At 42.3% G+C, this 17,392-nt stretch overlaps 1 protein-coding gene and 1 non-coding gene across 3 annotated transcripts; both read right to left on the reverse strand.

Annotated features, from left to right (window-relative positions):
• Positions 1-10,954: 10,954 nt before the first annotated feature.
• On the reverse strand, positions 10,955-16,597 carry slc25a3a (solute carrier family 25 member 3a). 2 transcript variants are annotated; one of them, XM_084953639.1, is made up of 8 exons: positions 16,485-16,597; positions 15,877-16,039; positions 14,028-14,152; positions 13,159-13,338; positions 12,719-12,900; positions 12,059-12,231; positions 11,780-11,890; positions 10,955-11,403 (listed from the first exon to the last, which is right to left on the reverse strand). In XM_084953639.1, the coding sequence occupies exons 2-8, from the start codon at positions 16,016-16,018 to the stop codon at positions 11,243-11,245; spliced, it is 1,074 nt and encodes a 357-aa protein (XP_084809765.1). In that variant the 5' UTR covers positions 16,019-16,039; positions 16,485-16,597; the 3' UTR covers positions 10,955-11,242. The 2 variants fall into 2 exon arrangements, with proteins under 2 accessions (XP_084809765.1, XP_084809764.1); XM_084953638.1 differs by lacking the exon at positions 14,028-14,152 and adding an exon at positions 15,009-15,133.
• LOC146372436 (small nucleolar RNA SNORA53) lies at positions 12,451-12,650 on the reverse strand. The gene has a single exon (XR_014802842.1). It is a non-coding gene; the product is annotated as a small nucleolar RNA SNORA53 (small nucleolar RNA).
• Positions 16,598-17,392: the final 795 nt, after the last annotated feature.

Consider the following 17,392-nt stretch of genomic DNA (forward strand, 5'->3'; position numbering starts at 1 on the left):
ATCAGGCGAAGATGAAGGCTTTCGTTCAGTGATTCAGATCAGCTGCAGTTTTGCCATCTGCAGCAATAAAGACGTCCAGTCATAAACATCATTGTACTCACAAGCACTTTACTTTGGATCATTTAAATATATGAACGTCAAACGATATCTAAAGTGCAAGACTTAATTTCCACATCAGTGTGCTATGAAATTGTTATGTTCCCTTGGTTCCAAGTTTCGTTCTCCGCTTGCTGCCATTAAAGACTGGTAAACTACATGTGGACTACTTTTAATAAAAATTATTATGGAAACTGCTCGTTGTTGGTAAATACAACAATGCATAAGGCAAATACAATATTTAAACTGGCATCTTTGTTTTCCCACTATGGACCATACCAACCTAGACTCTCTTTGTATTGTTCCTTGGTGATTGTAACAAATAAACTATCAAGCACGAGTTCCCCCAATGCAGACTATTCATTAATGCCTGACTAAAGAGTAAACGACTCTGGAAAATCATTACACTACAGTTAGCAATGTATCTACAATTCCCACCTTCACTTCATTCTGGCCATGTCATGACTCAGTTTATTCCTGCATACAGGCAGAAACTAAAAATCTCTGAACTTGTCCTGAGGAAATCAAAAAAGTGGTCCAGTGAGGTAAAATAATATCTTCAGGCTACTTGGTCTGTGCCAACTGGGATGTGTTCAGGACTGTTACCAGTAGTTTGGACGAGTGCACAAAGTTCAATTTAAATTTAATTCATTTCCCTTTATATAATGCCAAATCATAACAACAGTTGCCTGAAGGAGCTTTACGGTGTGAATAATACTAAGAAAACAGAGAAAACCCCAACAATCAAATGACTCTCTATGATAAAACAGGAAGACCCCAGGTGCAGGCTGTGCAAAGATGCCCCTGAGACAATCCAGCACATACCAATTCAATTCAATTCAATTCAATTCAATTTTATTTATATAGCGCCAAATCACAACAAAAGTCGCCTCAAGGCGCTTCATAGATACAGAGAAAAACCCAACAATCATATGACCCCCTATGAGCAAGCACTTTGGCGACAGTGGGAAGGAAAAACTCCCTTTTAACAGGAAGAAACCTCCGGCAGAACCAGGCTCAGGGAGGGGCGGCCATCTGCTGCGACCGGTTGGGGTGAGAGAAGGAAGACAGGATAAAAGACATGCTGTGGAAGAGAGACAGAGGTTAATAACAGATATGATTCAATGCAGAGAGGTCTATTAATACATAGTGAGTGAGAAAGGTGACTGGAAAGGAAAAACTCAATGCATCATGGGAATCCCCCGGCAGCCTACGTCTATTGCAGCATAACTAAGGGAGGATTCAGGGTCACCTGGTCCAGCCCTAACTATATGCTTTAGCAAAAAGGAAAGTTTTAAGCCTAATCTTAAAAGTAGAGATAGTGTCTGTCTCCCGAATCCAAACTGGAAGCTGGTTCCACAGAAGAGGGGCCTGAAAACTGAAGGCTCTGCCTCCCATTCTACTTTTAAATACTCTAGGAACAACAAGTAAGCCTGCAGAGCGAGAGCGAAGTGCTCTAATAGGGTGATATGATACTACAAGGTCATTAAGATAAGATGGGGCCTGATTATTTAAGACCTTGTATGTGAGGAGCAGGATTTTGAATTCAATTCTGGACTTAACAGGAAGCCAATGAAGGGAAGCCAAAACAGGAGAAATATGCTCTCTCTTTCTAGTCCCTGTCAGTACTCTTGCTGCAGCATTTTGGATTAGCTGAAGGCTTTTCAGTGAGTTTTTTGGACATCCTGATAATAATGAATTACAGTAGTCCAGCCTGGAAGTAATAAATGCATGAACTAGTTTTTCAGCGTCACTCTGAGACAGGATATTTCTAATTTTAGAGATGTTGCGCAAATGGAAGAAAGCAGTCTTACATATTTGTTTAATATGTGCATTGAAGGACATGTCCTGGTCAAAAATGACTCCAAGGTTCCTCACAGCGTTACTGGAGGCCAAGGTAATGCCATCCAGAGTATGAATCTGGTTAGATACCATATTTCTAAGATTTTCAGGGCCGAGTACAATAACCTCAGTTTTATCTGAATTAAGAAGCAGAAAGTTAGCGGCCATCCAGGTCTTTATGTCTTTAAGACATTCCTGCAGTTTAACTAATTGGTGTGTGTTATCTGGCTTCATTGACAGATAGAGTCAGGGTGCAAGATGCTAGCAGGCAGTGCATACATGTAACTCCATAACAAAATGGCTGGCATAGTTTACATCTGTGCCGAATATGGCCTGGAAGTCCCAAGGTCAAAATAGGACACACCCCCGAGGGTGACTGAGAATGACTGAGCTAAGATCCTCTGGAACTTCCCGATACAAACAGATAAACTAGTGATGGCTAACCAACCGGACAGTGATAGATGTAGCTATGCCAAATAATAGCAACATCAGGAACATGAAAAGCTGAAGAAATACAAAGGACTGAGAGAGGAACTTGAAAACAATAGGATGTTGCAGCCTTGCCCTCTTAATCCAGCAACACATTCATACCTTAAGGCACCCAGTCAGACACACTGAAAATCAGTATGTGAACAGAAAGGGAAGTAAGAAAGGGAATATTGGGGAAAGTGCAAGAAGACATGCAGAGTCAAAAGTCTGTCACAAAACACCCCACCCCCATCAAAGTAGCTGCTTTCTTGCCTTATCAGTATTCCTCATTCTCTTTATCTCTAACACTTCAACGGCTTCCAATATTTCTCCCAGCCATCATTATAAACAGTCATCAGTTTGTACAATGAGGAAGAAATACGCAAAAAAAAAAAAAAACAACCCCAAAAAACACACAAAGTAATCAAATATTCAGGTCCTAGTTTGGAACAAACAAAATTAAATATCTTGATGCATGCTCAATCACCTGGGTAAGAAAATCTCAGAAAGTTGATTCTGTTCATCTGGACATTGCATTTTCAGCAGTACGCTACGTTTAGGTCAAAGTCAAATTCAGTTTTATTGTCAAAAACTGTATGTGCAGATCAAACACGGGAATTTGAAATCGCATTGCTCCAAAGGCCCTCAGTGTTACACTTAAACATTATAAAAGATAAAAAAAAATCATATGCGCAATACAGTACAATGAGGGCTGGAATGGCCATCGGGCATACCGGGCATTTGCCCGGTGGGCCGCTCATGATTTTTCGTTTTTATCGGCTGATGGGGTTTTATTTCTTTTCTTCTTCTTTAACGGTATAAATGAATGGTGGTGGATTGGCCAGTTGGTCATGATCGACTCTGGGCTGGACCAATTACAGCCGAGGAGGTCGAACTTTAAAGTTGAGGTCCCGTACTACTTCAGCTAAAAGTTGCTAATTCAGTCATGAAACTGATCAATGATCAGCTGATCGCCTTTTCTCTCTGCTCCAGAAAGAGGAAACCAGCTGATGTCGCACTAAACAACAGCAGCATGTTTAAGCTTGATCAGCTGTTGTTAGAATTTATTTAATATTAATTTCTAGTATCAGCTGATGTTTGCTGGAGCCACAGCTGTAAAAGCTGCTGGCCATGATATCGGTTTGGATATGTGGTGAGAGGGAAACATTAAGATGAAACCAGGAGATGTCCTTACTGAGTCATCAGAGCAGGTGACGGGGAAACAGGTTTACCTTTTGGGGGACATGAATGAGTTGAATGGAAGTTATGAACTGTTTCTGAGAGACAAATAACACCAGGATCCTTTTCTAAGTAGCTGACAGCTATGTGTGCAGGGGCGGGTCTAGCAAAGTTTTGCGGGGGGGGGGGCAGGGGGCAGGTAGGGCATTAACAGGGAAAGGGGGGCACAAAGAAATCCTTTTCTTTCTTATTATCATTTAAAATGTCTAGCTTTTAATAATTATCTGAATCTTACAACCAAAGTTTTCATCTGATGTAAAATGTACAGAAATCCATTATTGTATTCAGTAAATATTAAGAGTATATACCCTTGTAAGTTATAGTATTCTTTCCTTTGGGAAGGTACCATCTGTGCAGTCTGCAATTCTGTTGAAGAAAGATGTTGAATCTATTTAATTACTGGAGAAAAATAATAGATTTCTGTGCATTTGTTTTATACGTGCATTAAATTAAAATCAGTTTTGTCAATTAAGCATCTTGAGGCAGAGGGTACGGGAGTGGTTCCCTTTTTTTTTCTTTTTTTGCTGGGAGTTGGCAACCCTATTAGTTAGGTATATGTAATTATAAATTAAGTTGTTTTATATTTTTGCTAAGTACTGTTTAGAATACCAGAATAGGGAGGCTGGTGTAGGTTTAAGTTTATTATAAAGGCTTTATGGCTTTTCCTGTAATACCATGGTGGGCCGGTCACTAGTCAAAATGCCCGGGCTGATTTTTTTGTCCCAGTCCAGCCCTGAGAACAATACAATCTTATATACACAACAGTTTGCCATCCCGATGGCAGCAAACTGAAAAGACTGTTGGACAGACGAGTGGAGTCACCTGTAATGCAGAAGGCTTTTAAGGTGAGGCAGGTGCAGCAGATGTCCTGGAGGAAGGAAAAAGAAGTACCCACAATCCTCTCCACTGCTCTCACTACTCTTTGTAGCTTTTTCCAACAGGACCCAGTGCAGGAGCCATACCACACAGTGATACAGCTGGCGAGGATACTCTCAACAATGCTTCTCTAGAAGGTGCTCATAATGGGGGTCGAAGTTCTTGCTCTCCTCAGTTTGTGGAGGACGTAGAGTCGCTGTAGGGCTTTACTGACCATGATGCTGTGTCTCCAGGAGAGATCTTTATCTTCTATAAAAAGATCCAATTTCTCACAGGCCTCAGCAGACTCCTTACTGAGTTCCATTTCTACTAGGACCTTAAATGATATGCAGTCACAGCAAGTGGTGCAGAGCACTATTAATCTTCTCAAAAATAACAAATCACCAGGAACAGACAGTCTAACTGCAGAATTTCATGAGGTTTTTGCTACTGAGCTGGCTCGTTTTTGTGTGAAGGAAAGTCTCAATGAAGAAAGTCTTCCACCCACCATGACTCAGGGACTGACCACACTGATTCCCAAACTCACGAAGACCATTTACCTGATTATTCTGATTCTGATTCATGTTATTTTTAGATTTTTATAAAGCCTTTGACACTGTGGAACACCAGTCCATTGTACAGTCCTTACATAAATTTGGTTTTGAAAGTTACTGTTGTTAATCCATAGAGACTCTATATAGAAACGGGAATGGCTCAGTGAAACTAATTAGTGGAACCTGTCCTAAAGTTGATCTGTCAAGAGGCATTAGACAAGGATGCCCTGCATCTCTGTACCTCTTTTTACAAGATCTTTAGATCTCACATGTATCTCACTGCTGGACAGAAATCTGATAATCAGTCAAATGGCTGATGATACTGCCTCTTATCTGTATTTAATTTAATTTAATTTAATAACGGTACAGTACTCTGCTTTTGGTAACTGTTGGGTCTGTGTTTCCACAAGCCCCGCTAATTCTAGAGATTTATTCATCATGAAGAAAACAAGACAGTCGATCGATTGATTACTTGCGCAAGGGAGGCCTCGTCTGTGTCCACCACGAAAATGACCCCAAATCTGGCCTCCTCCCGCTGCCTTTTATTGAGAGACCGTTCACACAAAACACATCACAGCAAAGCAACGCCCACATGGTCCTAAGACCAGGCATTGTATGTATATGTGTGAACTTCTGTAAGAATGTGTGTGTGTGTGTGTGTGTTATGTGAGAATGTGTGTGTGCATGTGTGTGTGTAAGAATGTGTGTGTGTGACCTCCTGCTGACCAAAGCGTCGTAAACACAGGAAGCTTACATCAAAAAGCACAAGGATGTGTCTGTAATAAAACACTACAGCCCCCCCACAGTGGAATTCCTTTCATCTTAGTTGGCAAGCATAAAAATGACAACATTTAACAATTCACTCTAACAGTAACCATTGTCCTTGATGTAAATATGTAAAAACTGGATGTTTCTGTTCTGTCTTGTGTACTGTTTGTTTGTATATGTGTCTTTCTTGCTGCTGTTACACACAAATTTCCCCTTAGGGGGCAATTAAAGGATTATTCTATTCTATTCTATTCTAAATGACACTGACAAGATGCTCTTTAGCTTTGTGTGGAGAAATAAGACTCAGTATTTAAGGAAACTTGTTCTCTTGAACACATATGATAAAGGTGGTCTAAACTTTTTGGATTTTAGCACTTTAAACAACACATTTATCATTAATTGGGTAAAAAATGTACAAAAATATCTCAACTCCACTTGGATTGTTATTCCTCTCCATGTGATAATTAAACTAGGACCCGGTCCACGCAGACCGCGAAGGCCGGGTCCTCGAAAGATGCGGCCCAGGTTTTGGGACACAGCTTAACAATTATATAATTTCATATGTCCGTTATTAATAGTCGAATCTTCAGTCCTGTATTGAGCCCTGCTGAGAATCCATGCTAGCAGGGGTGGGACTTTATTTTGATGGGCATATCATGCGGCCAATCACATGCAAAGACAGACTGGGAACATACCACTATGTAAAAGAAGATAGGGGACAGCCGGGAGCCGGTGTTGCGCCCAAAACTGTTTTCCAATGTTTCCGTATGTTTTTTTATGTGTAATATCCTTACGTATGTTGGTAAATAGACTTCGGTGAACAGGGTTTACAAAGGGGTTATATAAAATTTAAAAATTACCTGTTTTTCAAGTATCTTTATAGCTCTGTGTTATTGTACTTATATTATAACCAATCCGGTCCTTTTTGTCCACTTAAAATATGTTTACAGAACTATTTTTATATTTGTTGCAATTTCCGCTGTCAACTTGGACTTTAAAAAAAAGACATTTTTAATGTCAAGATAAATAAAGGATATATAAAAGTCACTGCCAAATACTGATTGTGGCTTCTACCTTTTTACAGGATTGTTGTTTGTGGCTTAAGATGATGAGGGATACATTTGACATATGTTTCACGTATTATAGACCAACAAGTTATTTATAGCAGTTTAAATACGAGCAATCAGTTTTTGGCAAATACCGGAAATCAGTTTTTGGCATGCGATCATTTTTGGCACAACACCGGATTTAAATGCAAGCATCTCGGGAAAGAGTAAAGAAACGAAAGAAAACATAAAATGAGCAGCATCTGGCTAAATTTCAGTAATATTGTTATTGGAAACCGCAAAGCTGAGTGCAGACTTTATAAGACTAGGACCTGGATAAAGTCATACCCGTTTTTCTTTTCAGCTATTTTCCATTGTGCAGGATTCAAATTTGTCCAGGCCTTAAACCTCGTGTGTATCTCCCTAGTAGTAGCAAATCCATAAAAATAGTTTGGGGGGGGGGGGGGGGGGGTTCTGACAATACAGAATTAAAAATTAGCTTCCTTGAAAAAGACTAAAGTGACAGTTTAGTATTGAATATTACTTAAACTATATACAAAGTGTCTTTGAATGGCAGAGATGCAGAAATGTCTGCATGTAGCACACAGCTATGGCTCAGTGTCTGAGTGTCTAAATGAGTCTCACAGGCCTGAATGTGCACTGCTAAAGATATGTCTGCTTTTTACCAGCCAGTCTACCAGAATTTTATTTCTTACAATTTAAATCCAAAGAGTTGTGCTGACAAATTTCTCTCTTTCTCTCAGAAAGGGGAGTTTCACTGGTTTAGCCTGCTTAAGAGTGATAGGTGGCCCATCATGTAAAATGAGTTTGACACCCCTGCTCTGGAATAATCAGCTTTAAGTCTGGACCCCAGGTTGAGCAACTCGAGGGCATTCAGAATGGTTCCAACTCCTTTGTTGTCATGAGGTGCCTGCAGCTAAGAAGGTAGAGCAGATCGTCTGCTAATTAGAAGGTTTTCTCTTCCTTCAGACAAGGTGAGTCAAGTTAATGCTACAGAGCTCAACTTTGGTTTAATCTTTGGACAGGGTGCGACAGAAATACCCAGTGCCCTAGTTCAACTATTCACATTGGCAAAAATACTGTTAATGTAAAATAACACTAAATGATAAAGTTTGTAACAATCCATATACATTTGTTTTTTAGTCGTTTGCAGGTTATCTAATATGTTTTTTCATAGGACACATTACAGTGTTCAGTAAAAATATTTTAAAAACTGAAATCTTTTGGAATCTAAAGTGCACAAACACTTTTTTAAAACTCAAAACAGAAAGAGAGAAAGAAAGGAAAAAAGCAAGTTTACGGGGTCCTCGGTGCATGATCTGCCTGTCTGTGTGGACTTGGCGCAGTGCAATGGAAACATAGTTGAAAGTGGACCTGATAATGAAGGCTAAACCCTGACTGTCCCTGATGGAGCCCACTGCTATTTCCATCAACAGTGGGACGTGCTGGAGATGGAGTACTAAAATAGGCCACACATACTGTTCAAGCAGCATGTGCAATAACCCTGTTAGCTTATCAAATCAATGGATTCTTCGTATTCTACCTAAACGTGGAAATTACTGGAGCAATCCATCCAAAAAGAGGAGATGAGTAAACTGAGCGTCTGACAAACCTTTTTATCCCCCATAGTGTTGATGTTTTATTCAATCATTCACAGATGACAGTGTTGCCTCACAAACAGGGAACACATAAATAGACTCCATTTCCCATGACCCCCGGCAACCTTATCCTGCCAGGCGGCCCTGTTGTACCCACTGAGATGCAACCTTTTCCCAATAGAAGACAACACTATTGCTGCCGGTGTAGAAGCTGCCCATTTTGTGGGCAACAAATGGATTGTAATGACACCATCAGTACAACAACACACTGTGTGTGTGTCTGTGTGTGTGTGTGTGTGTGTGTGTGTAAGGGGAGTTTCTGTGACCCAGGCCAGGCTCAAGCCCATTAGATGAGCATCAGGTAAATCTGCTAGGCGCTATCATTTCATTTGTGACACAGTAGTTCCTTTTAACTCAGTTTGAAATGCGGTGTCTGATTTTTATGTTCCACAGCTCTACTACATCATTTTAGCAAATGCACTATTAGGATCATGAGGCACAACGTGAGCGTATGATAGTGGATGCATGCAAATGTATCTGCAAAATTTAACAGGAAGCAGTGGCTCCCTGGTAATCCAGAAACAAATTAAAAACCCTTTTCCTCACATAGGTCTTGAATAATCAGGCCCCATCTTATATTCCTCAGACCTCACAGTACCATATCACCCGAGTACAGCACTATGCTGTCAGACAGCTTACTTTTGGTTCCTTGGATATTTAATAGTAGAATCAATCACTTTTATAGAGCAAAAAATATAAAAATAAAATTCTAAATTGTCTTTCTCTCTCACACACACACAAAACTGTGCCATTTGTACTAGAAAATAGGATCTATCAGTAATGAACAATATCTATTGCACAATTCCAGCTTTTGACTTCTACATTAGCCACCAACCACAGTCTGAGATGAGGACAATGGAATAATTGATCACATGTTATGCTATAATCTCACACCAGCATGCAGAGAGGAGGTGCAACAGCTAATGGACTGGTGTAGAGTCAACAACCTGTGTCTGAATGTGGACAAAACAAAAGATTTCAGGAGAGCACGGAGAGATCACTGTCCACTTAACATTGATGGAGCATCTGTGGAGACTGTCAAGAGCACCAAATTCCTTGGTGTCCACCTGGCGGAGAACTTCTCCTGGCCCCTCAACACCAGCTCCATAACTAAGAAGGTCCAACCACCTTCAGCAGAGGGACTATCTAAGCATCCTGAGCAGCTGCATCACTGTCTGCTATAGTAACTGCACTGTATCGGATCACAATACCCTACAACGGATAGTGAGAATAGCTAAGAAGATTATTGGAGCCTCTCTTCCCTCCATCATAGACACCAGAAATTATAATAACTAATAATTAAATCCAGAGAGGTGTATAAATACCAACAACAAATAGTAAGCAGGTCTCATAGGCACAGCCTATGGGCCTACTTCTAGCCAACTAGAAGTAGAGGACCGCAGTCCCAACAGCTGAGTGATTAAGGTAAAATTAACGTGGTAAAAGAGTAAAATGAACGCCTATGTGACCATCAACTATGGCTAATAGTGTGGCTTTTAAAAGAAAAGGCAGCTAGGATACTTGTAATCATTTAACTTTACACTTAAATTGTCAATAGTTTCAAATTTAAGGTTGTGGGGTATGGTAATGAAATGGCCAGGGTTATATTTGCTAAATAAGGATCTTTCCTGGTGCTCACTATAATTTTTTGAAGGAAAAAAAAAAGAAAATCAGATAAGGTCTGTTCTTCAGCATTAAAGTGACAATGGTCAATCTTTCTACTACTGCACAGCAACTGTTGATAATTGGGAAACTTCATTCTGGACACGGCTTATGTGTGGCCAATTGCATTGTGAGTTCTCTTCCTTTGGGCTCTGCCCTCCAGTCACTTGATTCAGAGAGTGAGTGCATCAAACTGCAGCAGTGCTTGCGCAGCATAGGTTGTTGATTGCATGAGTGACAACAAATGTGGCCATCAAATGAAGTTATTTGCTCAGATTCTATCTTTTCCTCCCTTCGTACCCAAATATAATTCCATAGCATTTTCAGTGGGAGAAACATCCCTCTCAACTTCTTCAGCCTGAAGGTGGAGTAAGACCTCCCTCTGGTGGTACTCTAAAACACAGGCCCACCAAGAACACCTTGAACAGTGAACAAAGACTAGTTAGTCATCTCTAATTAAAATGTACTGATCTTCCAGTGAGTGTATTACACTATGCAAACAGTTGACAGAAATCTGGTTCTCCATGCTGATTACCTCAGGCAACTCAAACTAGCAGCATATGATGCATCACAACTACACCACCTTAAACCACTGCAAATTTCAGTGTAATATACAGAACCTTCCCAGTTATAGCAGTAGCGCTCATTTAAAATTGATATTCTTGCACAGAGCAGATGCACTGTGATAGATGTTGTATAACCTTAAAAACAAACGCTTGAATTCAAAGCAGAAACAGACAACAGGTGTTTTCCAGGAAATATTTAATTAGAATTTCCAAATATTCTAAGGACAGGAACTGATAAAACCAGACTGATGTTTCTACAGAGAAAAATTATGTCAGACCCTTGATCAGCCAAGAGTGACGGCTCCATCTTCTCGCCCGTTTTGCTTTTAAATATACATAAGTAGCACCCCTGGGCCCTGAAGAGCAGCAGGAGCTGAGGACATAAATACAGTGGCTGCTGTGTGCTGTAGGGATTTGGGGGTTTAAATGTGTTGCTTCTGGAGAATGCAGCTCAGTGACAAGATGTGTTACTCTGTAAGACCGAGCTTCTTCTTCAGGGACTCGGGCATCTCAGGTGGAGGGGGGCGTGGCAGGCGGAAGTACACCTTCACAGAATCGTAGATGAACCACTGCAGGGCTGTCAGAGTACCAATCATGATGATACGGGCAATAAGACCCTTCCACACACCTGAAAGAGACAACAGTCCGTTATTCCTCACCTCACAAAACAGTGGTTCAGGTCAATCAAGTCCCACTTCAGTAGACACAAAAGCTACTTTGCTATCCACTGAACACAAAAATGTGCTAGACACAAAGTCATCATTCAACCCTACTTGAATGTAAACCAAGTACAGGAGGTGAGCAGTGTAAAAGTGAATTGTTCACAAAGTTGCACTCCTGAGCCCCTGAGACACAACCGAGGCCTGATTGCAGGTATGCCATGACTCAAACTCCTCCCACAACATAGGAGCTGCTGAGAAGCTCTGCTCCTCCAGCAGTGGATGGTCTTAAACCTCGTTTCATACTACTGCTGCTGAAACTACTGAAATAATGTTGATACAAACCTTTGGGTCCCAGCCTCTTGAGGACCTGCATAGCAGTGCTGCCCTTCTCTTTGTTCAGTACAGACACGACCGAGTCAGCAGGGTGGGACACGATGGCACAGAACACACCAGCTGCACACAAAGCAAAGACACATTAGAAACCTCAACCTTGATTTTCTAGCCTTAAACAGCAAAAATGATTGGAGTTTACTTTGCATGCTACAACTAAAGGTCTAATAGTTGCTCAAAATACATGGCAGCATTTAATCAACATCAGCAGGGAAACATCCCCAAACTCACCAATGTAACCAGCCGTAAAGGTCACGACCAGCTGCTCAGGTTTGCTGCACTCACTGCGGGGCTTAGGAACAACATACTTGTAGAGCATCTCCACAGTTCGCTCAAAGCAGGCAAACTTCATCATGGTGTAGGGGATCTGCCTCATCCACAAGGGAGCCACTCCCTTATAGAAACTGGGATTACAGGCAAAAACAAGGAATGAGCTCAGAGACACTTGGCAATAGAACTTCATATAGAGATAAATATACCCTAATTTTAAAGTAAGTTTTAGGCTCAGGTACCTGTGTAGCTTACACATTTTGCTGGTTAAATGTAAAAAACAAAAACAAACAAACAAACAAAAAAAAATCACTCCAAACTGTCTTCCAGCTCTATGCAGAGACTATGATGAATGTGTCCGTCCCCCAGGCTCGCTGCACTGGGAGATCCCTGCCCAGTGACAGGGTTGCCAGTGCAGCACATGGGCTGGGGGACAGGTAGACTGTTCTCACACGCCAATGACTCAAGCACCTCCAACTGTACAGCCAGAAAGCTGCTGAGGAGCTCTGCTCAGAGAACAGCGCCCTCCAGAGGTGGATCTAAGGAGCGTGTTAGCATCACAAACTTGTTCTCTGTTAATTATTCAATCCAGTGCTACCACACGTTATGGAACAAACTTACGCCCAGAGGCCCTCCTCTGCATACATCTTGGGGGCACACTCTCTGAGGGTGTTAGCATAGCCTGGCTGGGTCTGGATACGGACTTTGGCAGCCTCCATTGGAGCCAGAGCGATGTCAGCGAAGAACTCTGCGCTAGCTGAGGCAGCCAGGTACAGGGAGGTTCTCCACAGGTACGTATTCTCCTGTTGGTCACACAGTGGGAGAAAATAAGGGTAGTCCCAAGCAAGTCACACACAGCCTACACTCCATTTGCACACATGAAAAAGGCAGTTCAGATTTCTCCAAAATAATGTGACAACTCAGAGCAGCTTCATGGTCAATAAACGCTCAAAGGACTCCTTTAAACTCATCCCATCTTTCTTCTGTAGACCAGAAGCACGACTCATGCCCAACCTGCTTTGGCAGGAATTCCCAGTCAAGTGTCAAAAAGTTCCACTCACCTCTCCTAGCAGGTCACTGTAGAGGATCTTGAACACTTCATAGAAACCAAACTTGCAGAGTCCCTGCATGGAGTAGCCAATGAAGGTAGGAGCCCAGCCCTTTGCCAGACCTCTGACACCATCTTCTCTCACCGTTACTGCAAATCCATTGCCAATGCTCTTGTATTTATCAGGATTCACCTAAGGAACAGAAACACTGGCGTGATCACCATATCAGCTCTGAACACAGGGGTTTTAGGGGTAGTGTTGTCTGCAGGTAACCAGCACCAAAAGGCTGACACTAAGAACATACTTGGACTGGAGACGTCTGTTTTCATGTCAGGTTACTGTTAATAACACTTATAATAATGCTGTGTGAGGGCAAATAGAGTCATTTACTGTTAATTAATTTTAGTTTAATTTTGCCTACTGGTGGTGGTCAGAGGGCCCGGTGGCGCCAGTGTCCGGCAGCCTCGCCTCTGTCAGTGCGCCCCAGGGCAGCTGTGGCTACAATGTAGCTTACCATCACCAGTGTGTGAATGTGTGTGTGAATGTGTGTGTGAATGGGTGAATGACTGAATGTAGTGTGAAGCGCTTTGGGGTCCTTAGGGACTAGAAAAGCACTATACAAATGCAGGCCATTTACCATTTTAATTAAACTTGTCCATTTCTGCTTTGCTTGGTTTAACAAGCTCTTGTACACTCAGGAGCCACATTCTCAAGAAGCAAACAGTTGTCTTTGTTTGTTCAAAGTCACTTCAACTCAATGACTGATATTTATTTTAAAATATACAATAATTTGTAGGCTCTTTGCTAACATACTCATTAGTTGAAGGTTTTAGAGGCTGGCGTAGATGCTGGCTACTGGGAGGTTCAGCTTCCATACAAACCTGCAGACGGCACTTGACAAGGTCGAGGGGCACCACTGCTGTGTGTGTTAGGCCGCAACTCAGGATACCCCCAAAGCCACACAGAGCATAGTACTTTGAGGAGCCAAACTCGCAGCTGACTTCCTCTGTGGTAGAAGGGAGGGGACAAAGACATGCAGCATGCAAGGTCACATGCAACAGGACAAAAATCAACAAACACAGGGCCAAGTAATGGAAGGAGTCACCACTGAAACACCAAATAAGTGTGTTTTGCTCCAGGTCGCAACTGTTTCAATTCAGTGCCAACACCCTTCCATTATGGATGCCTCTGTCACCAACATGCCACTAATCATTAGGACAGTATGATCAAATCACTGTACAAATTCAGTATGAGCGGTCAGGGACCACAGTAATGTTTTGCAGTTAGGCAGTTCTCGCTCCTCGTTTACCAGCTCCTGCTTTTCTTAACACACTTCAAACTTCCAACAGATCGTCAATATGTCAGTAAGTCTAAAACAAATGCAAAACATTAGCAGGATCCCCAACTGATTAAAAACATGGTCTGATTAAACTGAAATAAAACAATATTCATTTCATTGGAATGATTACACACAGCAGAGAAACTGTCGTATCAAACGTACGGCTGTCTTTGCAGTCCTGTTAATGAACAGTCAGTGTGTTGCCTAAGCCAAACTCAGCTGTGTGTAATAAAACTGTCAAAAGAGAAACTGTGTTCTCCCTCAGGTCGGTCCTTCTGACCTTCAGACACTGGTCCTCTTCTGTGGGTGGCATTCATTTAACAATACCGTGAAAAATCATGCAGGTATGTTATGATCACTCCAACATGTCAGATTAATGGGAACTAATGGCAAAAACAGATTCACCACAACTATGCTGGTGACATTTCTCCCATGGAAAGGTGCATTAAATTTTTTTTAAAAGGACAAACAGAATTATGGGTAAGTGGGCCAAAGACGATGGCAGCAAGCCGCAGCGACAGACCTGCATTCGGCATTTGACCAGATCGAGGGGAACGACAGCTGTGTGTGTGGTGCCACAGCTCAGAATCCCACCAAAGCCACACAGGATGAAATACTTCTGTGAGCCGAACTCACAACTGTCTCCCTCTGAAGAAACACAGGACAGACTTTAAGAACAGGGCAATATGAACTCAGCATGACTGAGTCTGGAGCAGTGAGCTTATGGAAAATTTGTCATCCATTTTTCTCTTACCCAAAGAGCTTTTTACTGCCCGTATCATTTAACTAGGAAATTAGATATTTTGTCTTCCAAACTTAAACCAACACTAACAAACTTAAAAATTGCTGTTTCTGTTTCAAAAACAAATGATCCAAGCTTGATGTCAAATGGCTGGGTCTAGACTTGGGCAGGGAAGGAAGTTCAAATCTTGTGCTGAGACTTGGTTCCCTGAAAACCTGTTTGCAGACTGCAAGGCCCCAGATAAGAACACTGTTGTACTGTGTACCACAGCCATTGCGCCATCTGCCTTCAAAGGTGACCCCTGAGCAGCTCAGAGTCACATTCATTTTTGTTATAATTAGCGTTCAGAAAATCCTTAAAGTGTGTCAAACAGCGCATTGCTGTGCAAAGGCTGAGCGCTGCTGTGTCCTTCCGTGTCCTCCACGGGCGGCCTGTATGCAGGGCAGGCCCGACTGCTCCAACATCATCATCCAACAGTCCTCAGGACCACCTAACCCGTACATAAAACAAATCGAGTACACGTGCCTGCTCAAATAGTAAGTCCGACTACATATAATGTGCGAAAGTAGTTAGCCGCAACCGGGTACATCTGCTCAGCTAAGCTAACGCTAGCCTTGCAGCGACCTTTCGGAGTCTCGGCCGGCTTTACCGTCTACGGTGGCAGCTGCTGCCAATCGTCGGCTCCTCTGGCCCTTATGGCTCTGGAGGGGTTCTTCCACTTTCTGCAGGGTGAAGAGGGGGGCGCTGAACGGGTTGGCCCGGGCGATCTGCGTCAGTGTAGTGGGATACATGGTGGCGTCCTGCCGGCGGAGCTGCAATGAGAGACAAGGTTAGCGTGAGCTGAGCTAACTGCTAACACAACCAACCAACCCACTCGCGAGAGTGGGTCACGTGCTGCTCAGCTTAGTTTGACCGTCAGCAGGAAAATCTTGGTTTAATGACCTCAACACAAATACCTAAACTACAACAGTTGTCTAACGTTAATAAAAGTCGCCGAAAGGTTACCAACCAGCTGTACATGAGCTCAAAATGCACGACAGGCTAGCATTACACTGGCTTTAACGACACGGTAAAATGCTATGCTACATCAAGCTAACGCGACCTAAAGGTGGCGTGTCTGCGCTTCACATTAGAGACAGAAATAAAATAAACCCGCCTTTCAACATGAATCGCGGTTTGACAGTTACACGTCCATAACAAACTAATCGCCATTAATTCTTTATTCTGTTCTCTCTGAAGAAGAAAAGCACGACTCACTTTCAGTGTCCTAAGATGGCGCCTCCGCTTCACTGTAACCGGCTGCTCGAAGAGGCCGAATGACCTCGCGCTAAAATGATTTGTCCTTTCGTGACGTCACCAATAGTGGGAGGTGGGGCACAACAAGTAAGTCTTCAGTCGTCATCAAGGCGGTTCTTGTCGAGAGGTAAGAGTGGGTAGTTGAAACACATTGGACTGTCATATTATATTCAACATTCAGGTGTTTGTGTTCTATAGAGTGACTTCTAATTAGAACTGTGAGAGGAACACCTCTCATAGTTCTAATTAGTTCTCAAAGTTCCGGCTGGGTAATGCTTTGCTCTAAAGGTGTGATGAAGCCCCTTTGGAAGTACTGACATCTGCTGGTCATTCGATGTACAGCAGCCCTGCTGTGATAATACATGTGGGCTACAAACACAGTGGGTATGTTCACGTAATTATGTATCAGTTGCACAATACTCATGAAGTCCTGTATAATAAAGAAATATATATATATATATATATATATATATATATATATATATATAAAAATATATAAAAGAGCTCAGAAAAATACAAGAAGTCCTTCAGGAGGAAGCTGGAGTTCAAGCTTCAGCAGAAAACACCACAGGGGATGTGTGGAGTGGAATGAAGAAAATTACTGGGTTTAAAGTGACAACCGGTGGGCAGTCCGGAGATAGGAAATGAGCTGAACAGTTTCTTCATTCACAGCCCATGTCCACATGGGTCATGGAAAGACTGGCCCTGGCCCACCTGAGACAGGTAAACACAAGTAAAAACACCCCTCGACCTTCTGCAGTTCACAGATCAACCAAATCTGGAAGTGGATGATACATTCATCTACATGCTCCAGAGAGGTTACGCCAACCTAAATAGTAATGACTGCACGGCCAGGATCACTCACGCAT

This window comes from Perissodus microlepis, chromosome 15 (genome assembly GCF_051167445.1).
Source record: "Perissodus microlepis isolate ML-2025 ecotype Zambia chromosome 15, ASM5116744v1, whole genome shotgun sequence".
NCBI lineage: Eukaryota > Metazoa > Chordata > Actinopteri > Cichliformes > Cichlidae > Perissodus > Perissodus microlepis.

What these genes read in the sequence shown, in the direction of transcription:
- slc25a3a (XM_084953639.1), bottom strand. Translation starts at nt 16,018, where the DNA reads ATGTATCCCACTACACTGACGCAGATCGCCCGGGCCAACCCGTTCAGC. An exon ending in TTGTCAAGTGCCGTCTGCAG is followed by an intron (nt 13,339 to 14,027) that starts GTTTGTATGGAA and finishes TCTGTTCCTTAG; the next exon opens with GTGAATCCTGATAAATACAA. An exon ending in CAAGAGGCTGGGACCCAAAG is followed by an intron (nt 11,404 to 11,779) that starts GTTTGTATCAAC and finishes TGTCTCTTTCAG; the next exon opens with GTGTGTGGAAGGGTCTTATT.